This window comes from Tupaia chinensis, unplaced genomic scaffold, assembly GCF_000334495.1.
Source record: "Tupaia chinensis unplaced genomic scaffold, TupChi_1.0 Scaffold000578_2, whole genome shotgun sequence".
In the NCBI taxonomy this organism is placed as follows: Eukaryota; Metazoa; Chordata; class Mammalia; order Scandentia; family Tupaiidae; genus Tupaia; species Tupaia belangeri.
Genome location: NW_006160094.1, coordinates 3811852 through 3829672, shown reverse-complemented (window position 1 = coordinate 3829672; position 17821 = coordinate 3811852). Strand labels below are relative to the sequence as shown.

General features: G+C 44.8%; 1 protein-coding gene across 24 annotated transcripts in view; it reads left to right on the top strand.

Moving 5' to 3' along the window:
• PARD3 (par-3 family cell polarity regulator) overlaps positions 1-17821 on the top strand; it is a 611947-nt gene that overhangs the window by 227276 nt on the left and 366850 nt on the right. For 19 of the 24 annotated variants that reach the window (XM_006158307.2, XM_006158306.2, XM_006158305.2 and 16 more), the window contains one exon: positions 1617-1748. The exons of the other annotated variants lie outside the window; for them this stretch is intronic. In XM_006158307.2, the coding sequence (XP_006158369.1) occupies positions 1617-1748 (132 nt within the window). The remainder of the gene's footprint in view (positions 1-1616; positions 1749-17821) is intronic. 24 annotated transcript variants of the gene reach the window in all.

Genomic DNA, 17821 nt, shown 5'->3' with positions numbered 1-17821 from the left:
GATCCTGAGAGGAGAATGGAAAAGAAGGGATTGCAGCATGGCCATCCCCCCTGGGGGGTGATTTCTCACTTTGTCTCTCTGTCTCTGTCTTTCTGGTGAGCGCATGCACCTTATAGCAAAAAGCTCTCCAAAAAATAAAAAAATAAAAAGTTTAGTTCTAAAAGATTTAAAAATTTTTTGCAGATTAATTCTTTAAAAAAGCATATAACATTTTATGTTAAATTTATAATAGTGGGGCCAGCAGGCCTGGACCTGGTGGCTTGAAAATCCCACTAGGCACAAGTGCACGTGTGCATGTGTGCGCATGCCGAAATGCCAGGGAGAAGGAGAAGGGATTGCTTTGTGGCTGTTCCTGGGGTGGATGATCGCTCACCTTCCCTTTTTCTGTCACTCTCTGATGGGTCCACATACCCTACTACAGAAACCTCAGGAAAACAGTTCCCACTGGTAAATGTTTTCATATGGCACAGGATGGACATTGGTCCAAGACTGTTCATTGCACGTTTTATTCTCTGACGGAGCTCATGATGGTGCAGAAAACAGTCTTGGTTTACAGCGAAAGCGTGCATTGCAAACCTGTTATTTCCCCCTTGTATTTCTGTGTTTGTATTCAGTGCTCATACGCTGAATACAGCGTAGGCTAAGGGTCAATCATCTATCATATTTGCAGCCAGACTACTTTTAACAAAGTTGTTTAAAAGGCTATTTTTCTGCTTAATAAGGAACACTCATGTAAGTTGATTGACCTGAGGGCGACATTTTAAGTTTGTTCTCATGGTAGGTAATTTAGATTTAGTTATTGAACTAGAAAGTTTGATTTCCCTATTTTTCTAGCCTTCTCATTTCTTCCTAGAACATTGAAATTAAGTTTTGCCGTGAAAAAGCCAAAGCCACTTGTTACAATTTCATATTTACGAGGGGCATCCTGTGGTAGTGGATTGTTCTGGGGAGTGTTACAAACTTAGTTGATAAATACTTATTTATGGAGGAAATTCCTTGTCATAAGCAAGTCAGAAAGAACAGTTATGGTTCTGTTATGTCCTAAGAACTATGAGAGGCCAATTTTATTTTCTTGATATTTTAATTAATACTAACAACTAACTCATGAGGTAGATAACAAAACAGCCCAGAAAACCTTTTATTTCTTACCCAGAGTTACAAAGCTACAGGAATCCAACCAAGGAGCAAGTTTATTACTTTTCCCCATTTTTGGTGAGTTACAGAAGATACCTCACAGTGTAATTGTGATATTGGGAAGAAGAAAAAATGAGGACGTGCCATGACTGAGAAGCAATGAGTCACCTTAGGAAATGCTTTCACTTCATGGGTGCACATACGTGGCCTCGGAGTCGGGTTTGGGCGGAGGTGGAGCCTTGTGCCCTGGGTGACTTGGGCATGCCACTGTTCCTGCTGCTCGTCACCAGGCCCCGTCCTGACACAGAGCTGCATTTCTCAGGTCTAATGTGGGCAGTGTCCTTATGCAACTCATCTGTCTAGGCGTGGAAGACGTTTGAAATATGTAGAACCATATTCTGCTACTTTTGAAAAACCAGGTGCATTGTTCATTTGCAAGGTCTGGTTTTTTACAAGTCGCCTTTTTGTTTCTTTTTGAATAGAAAGATGAAAACTACAGAAGCCTCCCACGGGACACTAGTAACTGGTCTAACCAATTTCAGAGAGACAATGCTCGCTCGTCTCTGAGTGCCAGTCACCCCATGGTGGACAAGTGGCTGGAGAAGCAAGAACAGGTAACCGAACCGAACCCTTTCCCCACACCCCTACAGATGTTTCTCCATCACTGTGGTCACGAAGGCCGAGTTGTTCTAACAGGCTGTATCTACGTGCCCAGCTCGATGTCGGAGTTATGGAACACAAATGCAGAATGTTTCTGGGCCAGCCCCTTACTGAAATTTTCTCATGTGCAGGTATAAATATTTACAGTAGGTTCTAAACTATCGTGAATTTAGAATCGGTGATGTTGCTGCATCACCACCCTTGGGCATGAAAAATGAACGAACACAGGCAGTGTGGAGATTTTCAAGGCTCTTCTTCAGTGGGCAATGAGTCAAAAACTCTGAAAAGGAAAGTGAAAATTTTGTCTTACCTGACTCCTACTTATGAGAGAAGTAATTCTATAATGTTTTAGAATTTATATTTTTGGTCAGGTGTTTACACTTCTCATAAATTTCAGGAATCTACTTTAGGTTTGTAAGTATTTAGAGTTGACTTGCTGACTCTACAGAGCAGCCTCCTACAGTTTTTTTTTTTTTTGGAGAGGTTTTTGCTATAGGGTGCGTGCGCTCGCCAGACAGACAGAGAGAGACAGAGAGATAGAAAGCGAGAAATCATCCCCCCCCCCAAGGGGCATGGCCACGCCGCAATCCCTTCTCCTCCATTCTCCTCCTGGGATCTTGGGCACGCACACACACCTGCCCGGTGTGAGTTTAAGCCACCGGGTCTGGGACTCGAACCGTGGTCGACTACGTGGGAGTCCAGCGATATAGCCATTACGCTAACTGCTGGTCCCAGCCTCCTACAGTTAATGAAGTTGGAATTGTTTAATGATTCATAGAGATTATCACTTCCTGTTTTGGAAAGGATGAGCCCACAGTTATTACCGTTAAAGAAGCTTCCCTTACATGAAGGCTGAGAATTTATATGGTAGGTTAATTCTTGGGTGTTATTTAAAAAAATTCTTAATTGTGTATGAAATATTTGTCTTTATGGTAGAGAATCCCAGTGGTCGTCTTTTTCATAGTGCCCCTCCCCCCCGATTTATTGCTGTTTGATTGACAAAATGTGTGTATATTTATGGTACTGAATTTGCAGTTTGGTTAATGCATATGTTGTAGAATGATTAATTACTCTTATTTAGCTGATTAATACAGCCATCACCTCCCATGGATGTCAGTTTTTTCTGGTGTGTGTGGTGAGAGCCCTTGAGATCCACTGTCAGGAAAGCTCAGACATGCGGGCTGTCATTGTTATGGGGCTCACCGAGCTGTGCATTAGGTCTCCAGGATTATTCATCTTACAACTGATGGTCTGTACCTTTGACCAATAGCTCTCTGTCCCCCAACCTCCATCCTCTGCTACACACTGTGCAGTTTTGTTAGTAAGAATCCATTATTATTTACAGATCCCACATATGAATGAGATCATGTGGTTTTTTTTGTCTTCATACAGCTTTTCTCACTTACCCTAATGTCCTTCTGCAACGTTGTTGCCGAAGGGAGGATTTCTTTCTTTCTTTTTTTTTTTTTTTTTTCCTTAAGAGATAGAAAGTGAGAAATAACTCTCTCCTCCTCCCCAGGGTGGGGAATGGCCACACTGCAATCTCTGCTCTTTCAGATTCTCCCCTTGGGATTTAGGGCATTGATGCACACCTGCCCAGCATGAGTTTCAACCTGCTGGGTCTGGGACTCGAGCCACGATTAGCCATGTGGAAATCCAGCACCTCAACCACTATGCCACCTGTTGGTCTCTCCTTTACTTTTTAAAGATGAATAACATTCTACTATATATGTGTGTGTGTGTGTGTGTGTGTGTGTATGTGATGCTATATAATCTTCCAAAAATTCATGGAAAGTGCAATTTATGAAAACACGGTGCAAGGATTTCAAAGTGACTTTGCACCTAGATAAAGTTGTTTTCCCATCGACTTCTGTCATCTTCTTGGCTGTGTGTACGTATTGTATAGTATTATCTTCATTCCTTTTTTATTGCACATTTAGGTTGTTTCCATAGCTTGGCTATTGTGAATAATGCTTCAAAGTGCACATCTGTATAAATATGTCTTTGATGTAGTGATTTTATTTCTTTTGGCTGTATATCCAGAAGTAGAATTGCTGGATCACACGGTATCTCCACTTTTAGTCTTTGAAGAACCCGTATGCTATTTTTCCTAGAGGCTTTTTGCACCAGCACTGTATAAGTATCTCCTTTCTCCATGTCCTCGCTAACACTTGTTATCTTTTGACTTTTCGATAACAGACATCCTGCCATGTATGATGTGATATCTCACTGTGATTTTGATGAACTTCCCCTGATGGTTTAGGATATTTGCACAGTTTTAATATTAAAACCTCACATTTTTGGCCACTTGATTAGTTATTTTTTTTTTAAATCTTCATATGGATGTGGAACTATGTGAGTACTTAGAAAACTTTCTTTATCTTTTTGAATTATTTTAAAAATTATTAATAATTCTGTGGTCTAAATTCTATCCTCTTTTTCGAGTCTTTTTAGAAGCAAATAACCGTTTCCCTAAGCTTCCCAGCAGTTGTTCTGTTTTCTTGGCCAGAATGCCACTACTTGTCTGTCCATTTTTAAGTTAAAGGAAGTAAAATACCCGTGTTGGTTTAGACTCATTGAGCCTGACTCCTTGGGACTGGGAGGTGTCCCTGAACCAAGAACGCTCACCACTGGGCAAAGTCTGCGGTCTCTTAAAGCAAGAAGGAAGGGCTGGTGTTGGCTGCGGGTGCGGAACCTGGGACTAACCTGAGTTAGTTAAATGCGTTGTATGTATATACTCTTACTGAAGAGTGGCCCAGAGCTTCTGAAAGATCACGCATTTTATTACATAATAACTTTTATCATGCTATTTCGGTTGTAGATCTGTTTTTAGGGAAGTAGTTCAGTTTTTCTTTGTAAATATTGTAAAAAAAAAAAAATCATTCCTTTTCAAGTGAAGTGATTATCTTAAGAAGCCACATAAATGGTGATGCATTTATGTTTTCCCCTAAAGACTGAACCTTGGTTTGCTTCTGTTTAAGGTATTTGAAATATTAGTTTTTATTTACTTAATATTTTTAAAAGAATTATTTACTTTTGTTTATTATTACCGTTCTTTTTAGTTTGTCTTAGACACACATGCTCACCCGAGAAAGAGAGAGATTGAGCGAGTTACCAGGCCCAGGACTTGAACGCCAGTCAGCCATGTGGGAGTCCAGCACCTTCACCACCACTCCACCACCTGGCCCTAGAAATCGCAGAGTTTTGAAAACCCATTACTTCCTCAGTCTATTCAGGCAACAGTAGCTAGTTGAGTCCTGGAACTGAAAACCTCTTCCTTGGCTTAAGTTTAAGAAAGGAAAAATCTATATGAATAAGTGTGTACCCGAAGGTGTGGAAGCCATGGATGATTTCATATCAGCAGGATAATTAGACTGTCTTTTTTTTTTTTTTTTTTTTTGATTGTCAGAGGATGCATCTACCCACTAGCGAGATTCTGAGACAGGGAAAAGGGAGTGGGAGGAAGCACCTCCCACTAGTGCACTGTCATGCTGCCGCCCCTTCTCCTTCATCTCGCTATCCTGTCAGGATGTGGGGCCCATAGGCACGGGCACCTGAGCTGCGGCCAGGATTCGAACCACCTGCTGTGCCACATGGCCTCCCACTCCCTTAGCCTGTATGCTGCAGGGTCAACCCTAGATTGAAATCAGTTAAGGAGAGTAAGAACCACAAAAGCAAGATGAAACAAAACCTATATGCAGTTTTTTGCTGGAAGTAAACACTGTCATTTGATCAGAAGACAAGTAATAGGTTATGCTTTATAAATCCAGTCTGCTATTCATTTAACTGTGGATTGATTTTGTGAACTATTCCCCAAGAACACAGCCTGATAGCCCTTATGAGGGTTTGTTCTGTTTTGTTTTTGCCATTCAAATTATCATAAAGAGGCTTGTGCCACACGGGTGAAAGAACGTTGGCATGCCTTCACAGCTGGGGACGGACCGGCTGGGTGAACCCATGGCTCTCTTCTGCACTGGTACCTCCTGAACCGACGAGGTCAACAGAGTTGATTCTGTGTGCTGCTGGGGGTTTCATTTTTGCTTCGTTTCCTTAAAGAGTGTTTTCCGTCATTAGCTGTGTGTGGAAGGCAGATGTGACCACATCAGCCTTGCCAGTGGGAATGCGCAGGGGGGTGGGGAGGACAGCCCTGTGCAGGAGAGTGCTGGGCCTGTGGGCTTCTCAAGAAGTGAGGGCTGTCTGATGGTGTGGGATTGATCCTACATGTGAGCGTGTTCAAACCTCTCCTGTGTCAGAATATTGGTTAGTTTTATTGGCAAAGCAGAAGACAGATGATAGATCTTCTTAGAACTCTGCAGCAGGAAGCACCTGGGTTGAGCTCAACGTGCTTTTTAGAAATCGTAGTCCTGCTTTCGGTGACTGACCTTGCCCACGACAGCCTGCAGCCGAGTTCTGCATGGGATTCATCTCCGAGGTAGAGGACAGTGCATCTTTCCAAGGGTGTCCTTCTCTCACACCAGCCTCATGATTCCCTGTTTCTGAAGGATCTTAGAGAAGCACAAAGGATGTGAAGGTGAAAGGGCTTGTTGTGGTGTTACTTTGAAACCGTTTTCCTGCTTCTGACATTCTGCTTCCAAGATCAGCAAATGAAAAAAGCAACAAAACGCTCAGTTGTGATGTTTGGCAGTGTTTTAAAACAAGTTGTAGTTCCATTTAACCATTATCGTTCCTGACTCTGGGTGGACTGTAACTGCGTGTTGGCAGACAGTTAGATCCCCATACTTTATTGCTGCTAATAAATTCCACAGAAGAGAAGCAGGACCTTTACAATACACGACTGGGAGGATTTAGGACCCGAAAGGAAAAGGACCTTAAGGAGAATAGAAGCTAATTGGGAGCCTGCCGTTTTCACTGCCTTCTCTTGGAGAGCAGGCCTGGATGCAATTAGCAGAGACGTACGGATGCACCAGGAGTGCCCACCCCACATCAGCTCAGCGACAGCAGTGGCTGGCCTGACCTTTAGAGAGGACCCCATGTTTTAGGGTTCTTTCCATCCGACTGACAGATGACACCGACGGAGGCCGATGGGAAGGAAAACTGTATTAAACGCTTTGTGATGACACAATTTCAGCACAACATGGAGGGAACTGTCCCTCAGTGCTGCACCCCCACCAGCCAGTGTCTGGTCTCAAAGCCAGCAGTCTTAGGAGCAATGACAATACCCTCGGTTTCTTTCTTATTTGTATGTTTCTGTCACTTTCTTCAACCAGAATGCTCTTTGTATGTCTTCATCCTGAATATGGCATGTCTGGCCTCTGGTCGTGTCATGAAGGTGACTGGCAGGGCATATTTTCATATCCATCTTGACGAGGGGACTTTACAAAATTCATAGAGAAAGGAAATTGAAGCATGGTTGGAAAAAACTGAAACCCATGCGTAGTTTTCCCATAATATATGTTTTCTGTGACCTTTCGGAAGACCGCTTGTATTTGTTGTCTTCTAGATGTTAGGCTGGAAAATAGCTGGATGCTCAATAGAAAAAGTTTTATAAAAAATAATGCTAGAGGGAACAGCAGTTAGCGTAATGGCTATGTCGCTGGACTCCCATGTAGTCGACCGCGGTTCAAGTCCTGGACCTGGTGGCTTAAAACTCATGCCCGGCACGTGTGCATGCGTGCCCAAGATCCCAAGAAGAGAATGGAGGAGAAGGGATTGAGGCATGGCCATCACCCAGGGGGGGTGATTTCTCACTTTCTGTCTCTCTATCTCTCTCTGTCTGTCTGGTGAGTGCACGCGCCCTGTAGCTAAAACTTCTCAAAAAAAAATTTATGCTAGAAATCAAAGTCTTATCATTTGCCGCCTTCTTTCTCTTTCATCTCTCTCTCTCTCTCTCTCTCTCTCACACACACACACACACATATACACACATGCATATGCACACATAGACACACAGACACACACACACACACACACACACACAGCCTGATAGTGTCTGTTTATTCTTATATTTTTAAAGTTTTTTTTCCCTAAGTTTTGTGCCATAGAGTTCATGCACTCGCCAGAAAGAGACAGAGAGGGAAAGTGGAACATCTCCCATCTTGCTGCCCTGCTGCAATCGCTTCTCCTCTTGGGAGTTTTGGGCATGTATGCACACACTCCTGGTATGATTTTTAAGCCTCCGGGTCCAAGACTTGAACTGCAGTCTGCAATGTGGAAGTCCATAGCCTTAACCACTGTGCCACCTGCTGGCCCCCCTTTTTGTAGTTTTGAAAATATTTATGCATTATAAATTAGTTACATGCTACATAATAATAATGTCCACAAATCATGAAAAAGTTAAGTTTGTATGACTGTTTCTTTTTTACTTTTCCATTATAACTTCCTTAAGATCAAATTTTGATCTATGGCAAAGAAAGTTCTCTGAAAAAATAAAGGAAAACTTTATTAAACATTTTAAAGCTTATCTAGACTTTATGACAGTAGTTATTTTTATTTTTAAAAAAGTTTTGCTATTCGGCTTGTGCACTTGCCAGAGAGAGAAGGGTGATGACCATACCACAATCCTTTCTCTTCCACCATCCTTTCATGATTTTAGGCATGCACACACATGTGCCTGGCATGATTTTTAGCCACCATTTCTGGGACTTGAACCAGGCAGTCAGCCATGTTGGACCCAATGCGTTAACCTCCAGGCCACCTGCTGGTGCATATGGGGGCAGTTAAAAAGCCGTATTTCCCTCCAGGCTGGTCAGTGGTAACCTGGTGCCAGGTTTTGCCTGGGCACCATGGTGTCGTAGAATGGTGGGTGTCTAGGGGTCCCAGCAGTGGCTCCTGCCTGCACGGAAGTCCTAGTTGTTTTCTTACTCATCTCCCTACCTGGAAGAGGACCTGCTGCCTTTTCTATTGCTTCCTGGCCTTTTCTTAATGACAAAACATTTTTCTCATATTACTCAAATCTGGACCTTTCAAATGGCACAAGGAAGTTGCTCTCTGGAATATGAAATCCTCATCCTTTCTGAAATAGGAGAAGGCTTGTTCAGAAATCTGATTACAGCAGCTGCAGACGGTCCGTGGGATGCCTCGGGTGTGAGCGTTGAAACGTGGGAGAGCTGGGCCGGCCTGTGGCACCGCAGTTAAACGCTGGATGTTGGACCCTACATGGCTGAGAACTCAGCAGTGTAAGTCCTGGCGCTGGCGCCTTGGAAAACACAGTGTGTGTCTGTGTGTGCGTGTGCACGTCAGATACTGATGGGGTAGAGAAGTGGGACGGAAGTGATGACCATGCCCTATTGGAGGGTGTGTTTTCTCTCTCTGACAAGTGCATGCGCCCTCCGGCTATTAAGAATAATTTAAAAAGAAAAGGAAATATGGGGCAGTCGTAAATCCTCTGGTGTAGGAATGGGATTTCTCCTGTTACAAATCCAGCGTGAAGTTAGGTTCTGGGCTGCCAAGTCAGACGTGAAGTGTGGAATTATTGAAGTGGTCTAATTTTGGTGTGTCTTTTAACCTCTAGGTATTGAGTAACCAAATGACTACTCTGGTTATCTCGATGAAAATAGTCGAAGGCCTCTGCCTCCAAAGTCTAGGATTCTATGATTGTCTAAGGAAGTGTATTTGTTATGATTTCCCAAATGGCAACACTTTGCAACATTTGTACAGAAGAAGCTGAAGTAATTGTGTTTATCTGTAGCAACACCAAATGCACAAACTAGAAACATCAAGATTGCTTAGTTTTCATTATAAAATGCAGTGATTTTATTTTATGACAGAAATCTGTCGTGTTCTCAGAACCACCGAAAATAAAACCCAAACAGCCTTTTAGAGGGTTGTCTCGTCATCTGCAGGTGGTGATGCCAGCAGCAGGTTATTTACTGTGCTTTGGTAATCGGCTGGGTGCTATTATGGGATGTATGGTAACATTGCGTTAAATACAGAATTAAAGCGTTCTGTACACTCGGGACACATTCGGTCAGTTCCCTGAGCCCTACACATTTTCCACTTTTGTAACCAAAGACCTGTGGGCTGGACACCACGGCAGAAGGATGAGGTGTCAGTGCCATGGGCAGACATGCTTCTTAGAAAGCATGCTGACTTCCTGGGGCCTCGCTGGCCACGGTAGAGCCTCCTAGGAATGTTTTCCCGGAGAGCCACAGGCAGCGTTTTCCTTGCTGTGTATTTAGTGACAGAGACGCAGTGAGACTGGGAAGTTTGTGTCAGGACAGGCCTCTGCCCCCGTGCTTTCTGCCTGCTGCTCCCTGGTGCTGTGGCCACCTTCGGGACACATAATGGGCCAGCTCCTCCTCGTTGTACCCAGAGCGTGGAGGTGTTCTCTGGCAGATTTGTGCTTTCTGTGTGAAAGTTAAGTGATGCAGCACATGTTAGAATGAGGGCCTGTAGGGACAGCAGGTGGCGTGGTGGTTAAGGCTCTGGATTCCCACATGGCCAACTGCTGTTTGAGTCCTGGACCTGGAGGCTTGTTTTTTTTCTCTCTCTCTCTCTTTCTGTCTGGTGAGCATATGTGCCCTATAGCAAATCTAAAATAATAATTAGTAAAGTTAAATCTTTAAAGAGTAAAGCTTAAAATCCACAGGCTTGTTTTCTGGAGTGTTCTAGATACTCACAAGATGCTTTGCTTCTTTCAGCTCAGACTACGTTTAATGGTTACACCTCAACCACTCTATTTTTTAGAGAGATTTTTGCTATAGGGCATGCATGTTTGCCAGAGACAGAGAGACAGAAAGTGAGAAATCACCCTCAGGGGGATGGCCACACTGTAAGAAATCACCACCCGCTGGGAGGGTATGCCACAAGAAGTCACCATCCCTCCCGGAAAGGGGCATGCCACAATCCCTTCTCCTCTGTTTTACTCTCGGGATCTCGGGCATGCACGTACATGTGCCTGGCGTGAGTTTCCGGCCACCGGGGCCAGGACTTGACCAGACTCCAATGTGGGAGCCCAGGGACGGAACCATTACACCATCTGCTGGTCCCAACAGGCCTCTCTTGTATGGAGTAGCTAATTTTACGTTCTTAGATCTTCTCCTGTATTAGGGGTTTCATTTGGTATGCGAGGCTGGTGCATTTTCATCCCTCTTATATTTCTAATGCCTTCATCAGCATACTTTTGGGATTGGATTCTTGCTTCTATGGCATCTTACCAGAATTAGAACAAAATTTAATCTTTTAAAGTCATCTCGGGTTCTTTTCTGTAGAACGTAATTGGACACAGGAATGGCATTAGCGTGAATCTGTGTCTGTCCGTTTTTGTGTAATCCTTTTTGTTTTTGGAAAGCTCGCGTGGTTTTAGTAAGATTAAATGTGGAATACCATTTGAGAATACCAAGTGTCTTAGCAAGGGTTCTGCCTGGCCCCTTGCTGAGCATCTGAACCCCTTTGTTACATGTCTGGGAGACACACTGTCCCTCACTTGCTTTGGGAGCTGGGTGGCACCCTCAAGGGGTCCTCATCAGTTTCTCTTTTCCTGTGTGGCTCGTGATATTTATTGCTTTTCGGCCAGTGGAGCTAGAAGCCTGCCAGCAGCAGAGTGGTAGATCAGAGAGTTCTTCGGGGTGTGGATTAACCTTCACGGGGGCTCTGCTCTTGCGGGGCGTTCTTGCCCGTGGAGACTGCTATGACAACTAGATGTTTGCAGCTGGCACTCTGGATAGAGAGATGTTCCATTTGAGCTCTGGCCCTCCGGTGTCTCGTCTTATTTTTATTGCAGACAGCCTTAAAGACTTTGGGTGTGATTGACGCGAGGGCATGTGAAGACGAACAACACGTGCTCTGTACTCCGGGCCTTTTCCATTCCCACCCACCTGCACGTCATTTGATTTGGAGTCTGCTCTTTGTTTCTCTGTCCCCTTACCAGTGGGGCTGCTATTTTTTTAAAAAATGCTGGTTACAAACAGCATTAACACTTCCGGCCTCCATTGTGTCGTTTCCACTGCCCGTTTTCTGCAGCCCACCTGTGGAAATGGAGGCACTCATGAGCCGTTTTTAAATTGGGAGTTTTGTGATCTAGGTGGCTGTATTTGTTTGTCAGTCCTATTTCGGTTTTCTCTAGCTCCTTTACCACAGCCTAGAACTGGTCCCAACGAAGTCCTGTGTCACGTGTGACAACATCTTGCAGGACAGTTTTATGTTCTTTCCCCACCTGGCCCTGGGCTTTCGTGCCCTGTCATTTTTTTGAGGGTGGAGGAGGGGTTTCTGTGTATCTGTGAGTCATTTTTTCCTTCAATTTTTGTCCCCCCCCCACTCTTAGATTGACCAAATGGAGATTATAAATCAGCCTTTTAAATAGCTGAACAAATTATGAAGAAATTATAGAGTATTGGAAATAACTGTGATTTCTGCAGCATACTCTGTTGGTATTGGGGCTAGGTTTGCAGTGGAGTTTGGGGGTTCATTTCCTATACTGTTTTCTCTCCATTACAGGAAGCATAGGTTCCTTTGAAATGTTTTTATTTTTATGTATTTATCTAAAAAAAATTCAGAGTTTTTTTTTTTTTTTTTTTTTGCAATAGGGCGCTTGTGTTAGGGACAGAGACACACAGAGAGAATGAGAAGCCATCTCCCGGGGGGATAGTCATGCCACAATCCCTTTTTTTCCATTCCCCTCTTGGGATTTTGGGCACTCATACACACACACGTGCAGTGTAGGTTTCAAGCTCCAGGTCTGGGACTTGAACCATGGTTGAACATGTGGGAGTCCAATACCTTCACTACTCTGCTGGCCCGGAATATTTTAATTTTAGTCCTTTGTCCTTCAGAGGATTGGAGAACAGCATTTGCTCTGGTTACTCTCTTATTTATGTATTTATTTGCAAGTACTGTATTTTCCAATTTGTAAGATGGAGTTGTAGTATTAATACTTTGCATAATGTCTCTACCTTTGCAGTCCCTTTAATTCTCTGAAGCAGATCACTAACCAGCCCTCTGGACTTTGCCTTCTTTTCCCTGCAGAGCTGGAAGCAGAGAGGAGAGGCACTCCCTCGTCCCGCGATCCCTGCCTCTGCTCCCCCTCCCTGCCCTCTCCACTGCCCCTGTGGCCTCTGTCCTGTCTCTCAGCTCTTCCCAGCCCCAGGACACTGTGGCTGGATGGAACTTCTCTCCACCCAGCCAGGCTTCTCTGGCTCCCTCTCCCCAGCTCCCTCTCTACTAGGTCTTTCCAGGCAGCAGACCTCACTCACCCAAGGCCAGTCCCCCACAACCTGGGCCTCCTCTCCCCCAGGAGTGCAGATCTGCTGCTTCCTTCCTGGTAGGGTTCACATTCCCTCTGGGGACCTCCTCCAGGCCCTACACGGGAAGGAGGTGACACCATCTTGCCTTCCATGATCACCTCTTCTCTACCACCCTTTTCTCTATGAAGTCCACCAAAGTGGCTGTTCTGTGTCGCTGCCCTGAGATGGCATAGGCAAGGTCTTTGCAGCTCGTTCACAGATCACTTGGACTCCAGTATATTTTGGATGAACACGTGGTTGAGTAAATAGAAGGGAAGAATGTTCAGAGTGTCTTCCTTTTTAAAATTTTTAAAAATTTCTTTCTTTCCTAGAGGTTTTTGCCTTAGGGCATGTATGGTTGCCAGACAGACAGACAGACAGACAGAGAGAGAGAGAGAGATAGTTAGAGAGGATCCTAGTTAGAGAGAAAGTGAGGAAACCTCCCTTCTCCCCCCTGGGACTGGCCACTCTGTGATCCCTTCTCCTCCTTTCTCCTACCAGGATCCTGGGCACGCACACACACGCTGGTGTGAGTTTCAGGCCACCGGGTCTGGGACTCAAACCGTCATTGGCCATGTTGGAGCTCAGTCACACAACCACTATTCTATCTGCGAGTCACGTATTTCTAGTTTTTCAATTAAGGAAAAGTTAATTGGGAGATCATGCATGGGCTCATCAGAGAGAGAGAGAGAGAGAGAGAGAGAGAGAGAGGAAAGGGAGAAAGCATCCCCATTGGGATGTGGTCATGCTGCAAGCCCCTCTCCTCCGTTTCCCATCCTGTTGGGATTTTCAAAACACACACACACATGCACATATGCACACGCACACACATGCACACGCACACACACACGCATGCACACACGCCCCTCATGTGTGCCAGGACTCTGGGATCTGGCTCCCTTAGACACTGAGGCGCTGGCTCAGCCCAGTGTAGTTCCTTAGGACAGAGCGAGCTTGCGCGTGTTCTCATACCGTGGTGGATAGATTCTTTGGTGAATTTCCTCATTTTATAATGCCATATTATGATGGTTTTTATTAATTATGAGCTAGAAGCCGCAGATGACAGAGAAATCAATGAAAACGTGTTGAACATTAAGGCCCGTCGGCCCTATGAACACACGCATTCACATTCTCATGTCGTTGATGTCCGATGGCCTCCTGCCTGCCGTTCGGCATCTCCACATGGTGAGACCACTGACGGCGACGTCGGACTGCAGGGCCGCGGGACGAGGGGAATGAGGAGACACGTGAGTTCTCCAGCGCACAGCCGTCTTCCTTAGGACAGCGTGGTGACGGGGTGCTGAGCTCGGCGCTTCTTTCTGTGAGTTTAGTCTGTCGTGAGCTTGCTTCGCGTGCCCTTGACTGTGCACAGCAGTGTGGAAGGCCAGCACGGTGTCTGGTAGCACTAGTCTCCGTGTCTGACGATGTCTGTTGGGTGACATTTGGTGGCCGTAGCCTTGGGAAAGCCGCCTGAGTCGATGGGCTTTGCAGAGAAGGTGGTGGAGGGAGGAACGAGCAGCTGCCACCTAAGTGAGGTTTCAGTGAGGACAAGGGCAGGAAAAGAGTTGTGATGGGTCCAAGATAGTGTCGATTCTGTTAGCTCTAACAATATTTAATTACTTAAATATTAAAAATGTTGAATATTCAAAATATTAAATTACTCTTATGTGTATACCGAAGGTGACATAAATTTTCTATTTAATTGAAAAAGCAGTATTTGAACAAACCATTTGATTATAGCGAATAATTTATGAGCAATTGAGTTGAATGTAGTAGAATTAATATTCTCTCCTATTACATATTCGATTTGTTTAAGCTGGTTTCTGTTGTTATCTAATTTTGGGAGTTCAGAGATTTTTCATTTTCATTAGAGAGAAAATGAATTATACCATTAGTCCAGGGACTCAAGCCGGGAAGCATTTTCTTGTTGTAGATACGAATTTTATTCTAGGAACAATGGTCTTTTGGTGTTTACCTGTCCAGGACATTGGGTCGTGCGAAAAGTCGTGACTATTTTTCTATGTTTATCTATGCTTTAGGACTTTTCAGAGGACCCAATAGAAAATAGAGATACTATACATTCTGATGTACCCTTAGCGGGTAATACCTCACATATGGTTTTCTGAGATTATTTTCTTCATTTGATTCTCTGAGGAAAGCTTTGTTTTTACATGATATTTGATAGGTATGGATCCTGACACACATTTTTTAAAAGTTTCTTTGTTTCTTTCATAAGGCAGCGAGAGAGAGAAAGTGGGGGCACACCCCCCCCCACAGGGTCATAATTTTTCCCTTTTATGCCTCCAACTATATTATACAGTAGTCTGGGGGCACACCTCCCCCCCCACAGGGTCATAATTTTTTGCCTTTTATGCCTCCAACTATATTATACAGTAGTGTAGAACCCACCCATCTGCATTCGGACTTCTAGCGACTAAGGAAGCCTTCTTGCTCAACCTAGGCACGGTGTGTTTTCTTACTGCCCAGTCTGTGAGGAGAGGTCTCCCCTGGAGGAGTTACACGCTCCCATTCCACAGGGGCTGCTGGCCCTACGCCCTCTTACTCGCTCCTCGGCTGTTTGGACCCTGTCTGTGGTTTTCGTCGCTCCATCATTTACTGGCTTCCATCTGTGTTTCAGGCGTCCCAGTTGACCGGAATCCTCTGTGACTAGCTTTCTCTTGGTGACAACTGACTTTTTATAACCCTGATGTTTCTTTTTAGAGAGAGATTTTTTGCTGCAGAGTGTGTGCGCTCACCAGAGAGACAGAAAGTGGGAAATCTTCCCTGCCAGGGGGAATGGCCATGCCACTTTTCTCCTTTCTCCTCTTGGGATTTTGAGCATACGTGCACACACGCCTGGCATGAGTTTTAAGCCTCTGAGTCTGGGATTCAAACCCTGGTTGACCATGTGAGAGTCCAGCAATGTAACCATTATGCCACCTACTGGTTCTTAGTGTTTCTGATGTCTAGGCAGTCGAGATGGTGCTGGTATCTGCACGTACAAAAGAAGGCATCAGAGATGCTGTAACTACAATGCTTTCCATCCTAAAACAGTCTCTGTTATTTCTGTAGTTTCTAAATGTATACCAGGTAGCTACACACACACGCACACATTCATACCCATGCACACATACTACAGGCTTATATTAACTGTGAATATCAGATGTGGAATTTATAAAATTACATTTAAGTATCTAGAGTGATAGAATATATATTCCCCATTTACTTTTTAAAAAATTTTTAAAAGAGTTTTGCTGTAGGTTGCCTATGCTCGCCAGAGAGACAGAAAGTGAGAAATGACTGCTCTCCCCCAGTGGGATGGCCATGCCACATCCTTTCTCCCCTCAGGGTTTTGGTCATGCACACATAGGCATCTGGGGTGAGTTTCGAGCCACTGGGTCTGGGACTTGAACTGCAGTTGACTACATGGGAGTTAGAGACATAACCATTATGCTGGTCCCCCCATTTCCATGTTTTTACCATTTTGTGACCCCTAGTGTTGGACACCTTTATGTCAGTATTTTCTGTCAGTTACACATAAAGTTGTCCTACGTTATTAAATGCTATGCTTTATGAAAGTGGCTAGGGACTTTGTGCGGCTCAGAATAAAGCCTGTGGGAATAGGAATACGGGCTGCTGTGTGAGAGATCTATTGCTTTGTCTCAAGGCTGTTTTCAATAAGAAAAATCCAGCCCACGATCTCGATGTTTTACCAGGGATATTCAGAGTATTACTCACCACGTTTCCCACTCCTTTTCTTTCTGTCCCTCATTCCTGGAGATTCTCTGTCTAAACACCTTAATACCTCCTCCTCTCCAAGTCTCCTTCCCAAGTTCAAGCTGCCTGTAACTCCCGTGTCTGATGGCGACAGCGGGCAGGGGCAGTCTTCCTCCCCACCACAGAGCTGTGTGTGTTATGGAGCTCTGCCTGACACCTCGGGCCTCGGGCCTCCTCTGGAGCACCAGGGGCGAAGGGGCCAGTAGTTGCTTGAAGTCACAGTGCCCTGGTGGACATCTGATAGTATGTGTTTTGCCGAGCAAGTTCCTGAAGCCCCTAAGCCTCAGCGCAAGTTTCAATACGTTCCATGATGTATTTCCGACGAGTCAGAGGATCAGATGGTGTACTTAACGGACACCTCTCATAATAGTACCCAACACACGTGGGGAGCAGGCCGCCAGCGTGAAGTTGACGCCATGTTTGTTCTGGCTGTGGCTGGTATCCTGACGTTCCTCTCCTGACTGACCTGCGGGGCCTCCCGGGTGCACCCTCACATGTCCCAGTTCTAGGGAATGCATTCTGGGCTCCATCTTCCCCTGTCCTGGCAGCGCTGGCCTTTCCGCAGGTCAGTCAACCCTTCCTTCTCCGAAGCCCTGTCCTTCTGGTTGCGCCTTACAGGTGTCCAGCCTCAGAGAGTTCTCCCGACACCTCCTCCCTTGGCCTGAACTCCTCAGGCTCATCTTCCCTCCAGAAGCCCAGTGAGCCGCATGCCATGGCGTCTGTTTTTCCAGTGTTGTGCTCACCAGGCTTTATTACATGTCTGTCCCATTTTCAAGTGCAGAACCCGTATCTGCTTCTCAGGGATTTTTCATTCATGTGTTTTTGAGGGAGGCCTTGGCTGTCAGCTTAAACCTGCATTTATTGAGTACATTTGTTGCTGTTACCTGCCTGTCATTTGTATATCTAAAAATTATCTTCTCTTAAAACATCTTTATAGCAAGCCTTTTGATTAAAAAAAAATCTTATTCAATAGATAGCGTATATTTTCTTACTTGCTTAACTTTTCAAGAATATCTTGTAGATGAAATCAGAGAAAATTCTAGGAGAGGGCAGGAACATTCATTTGATTA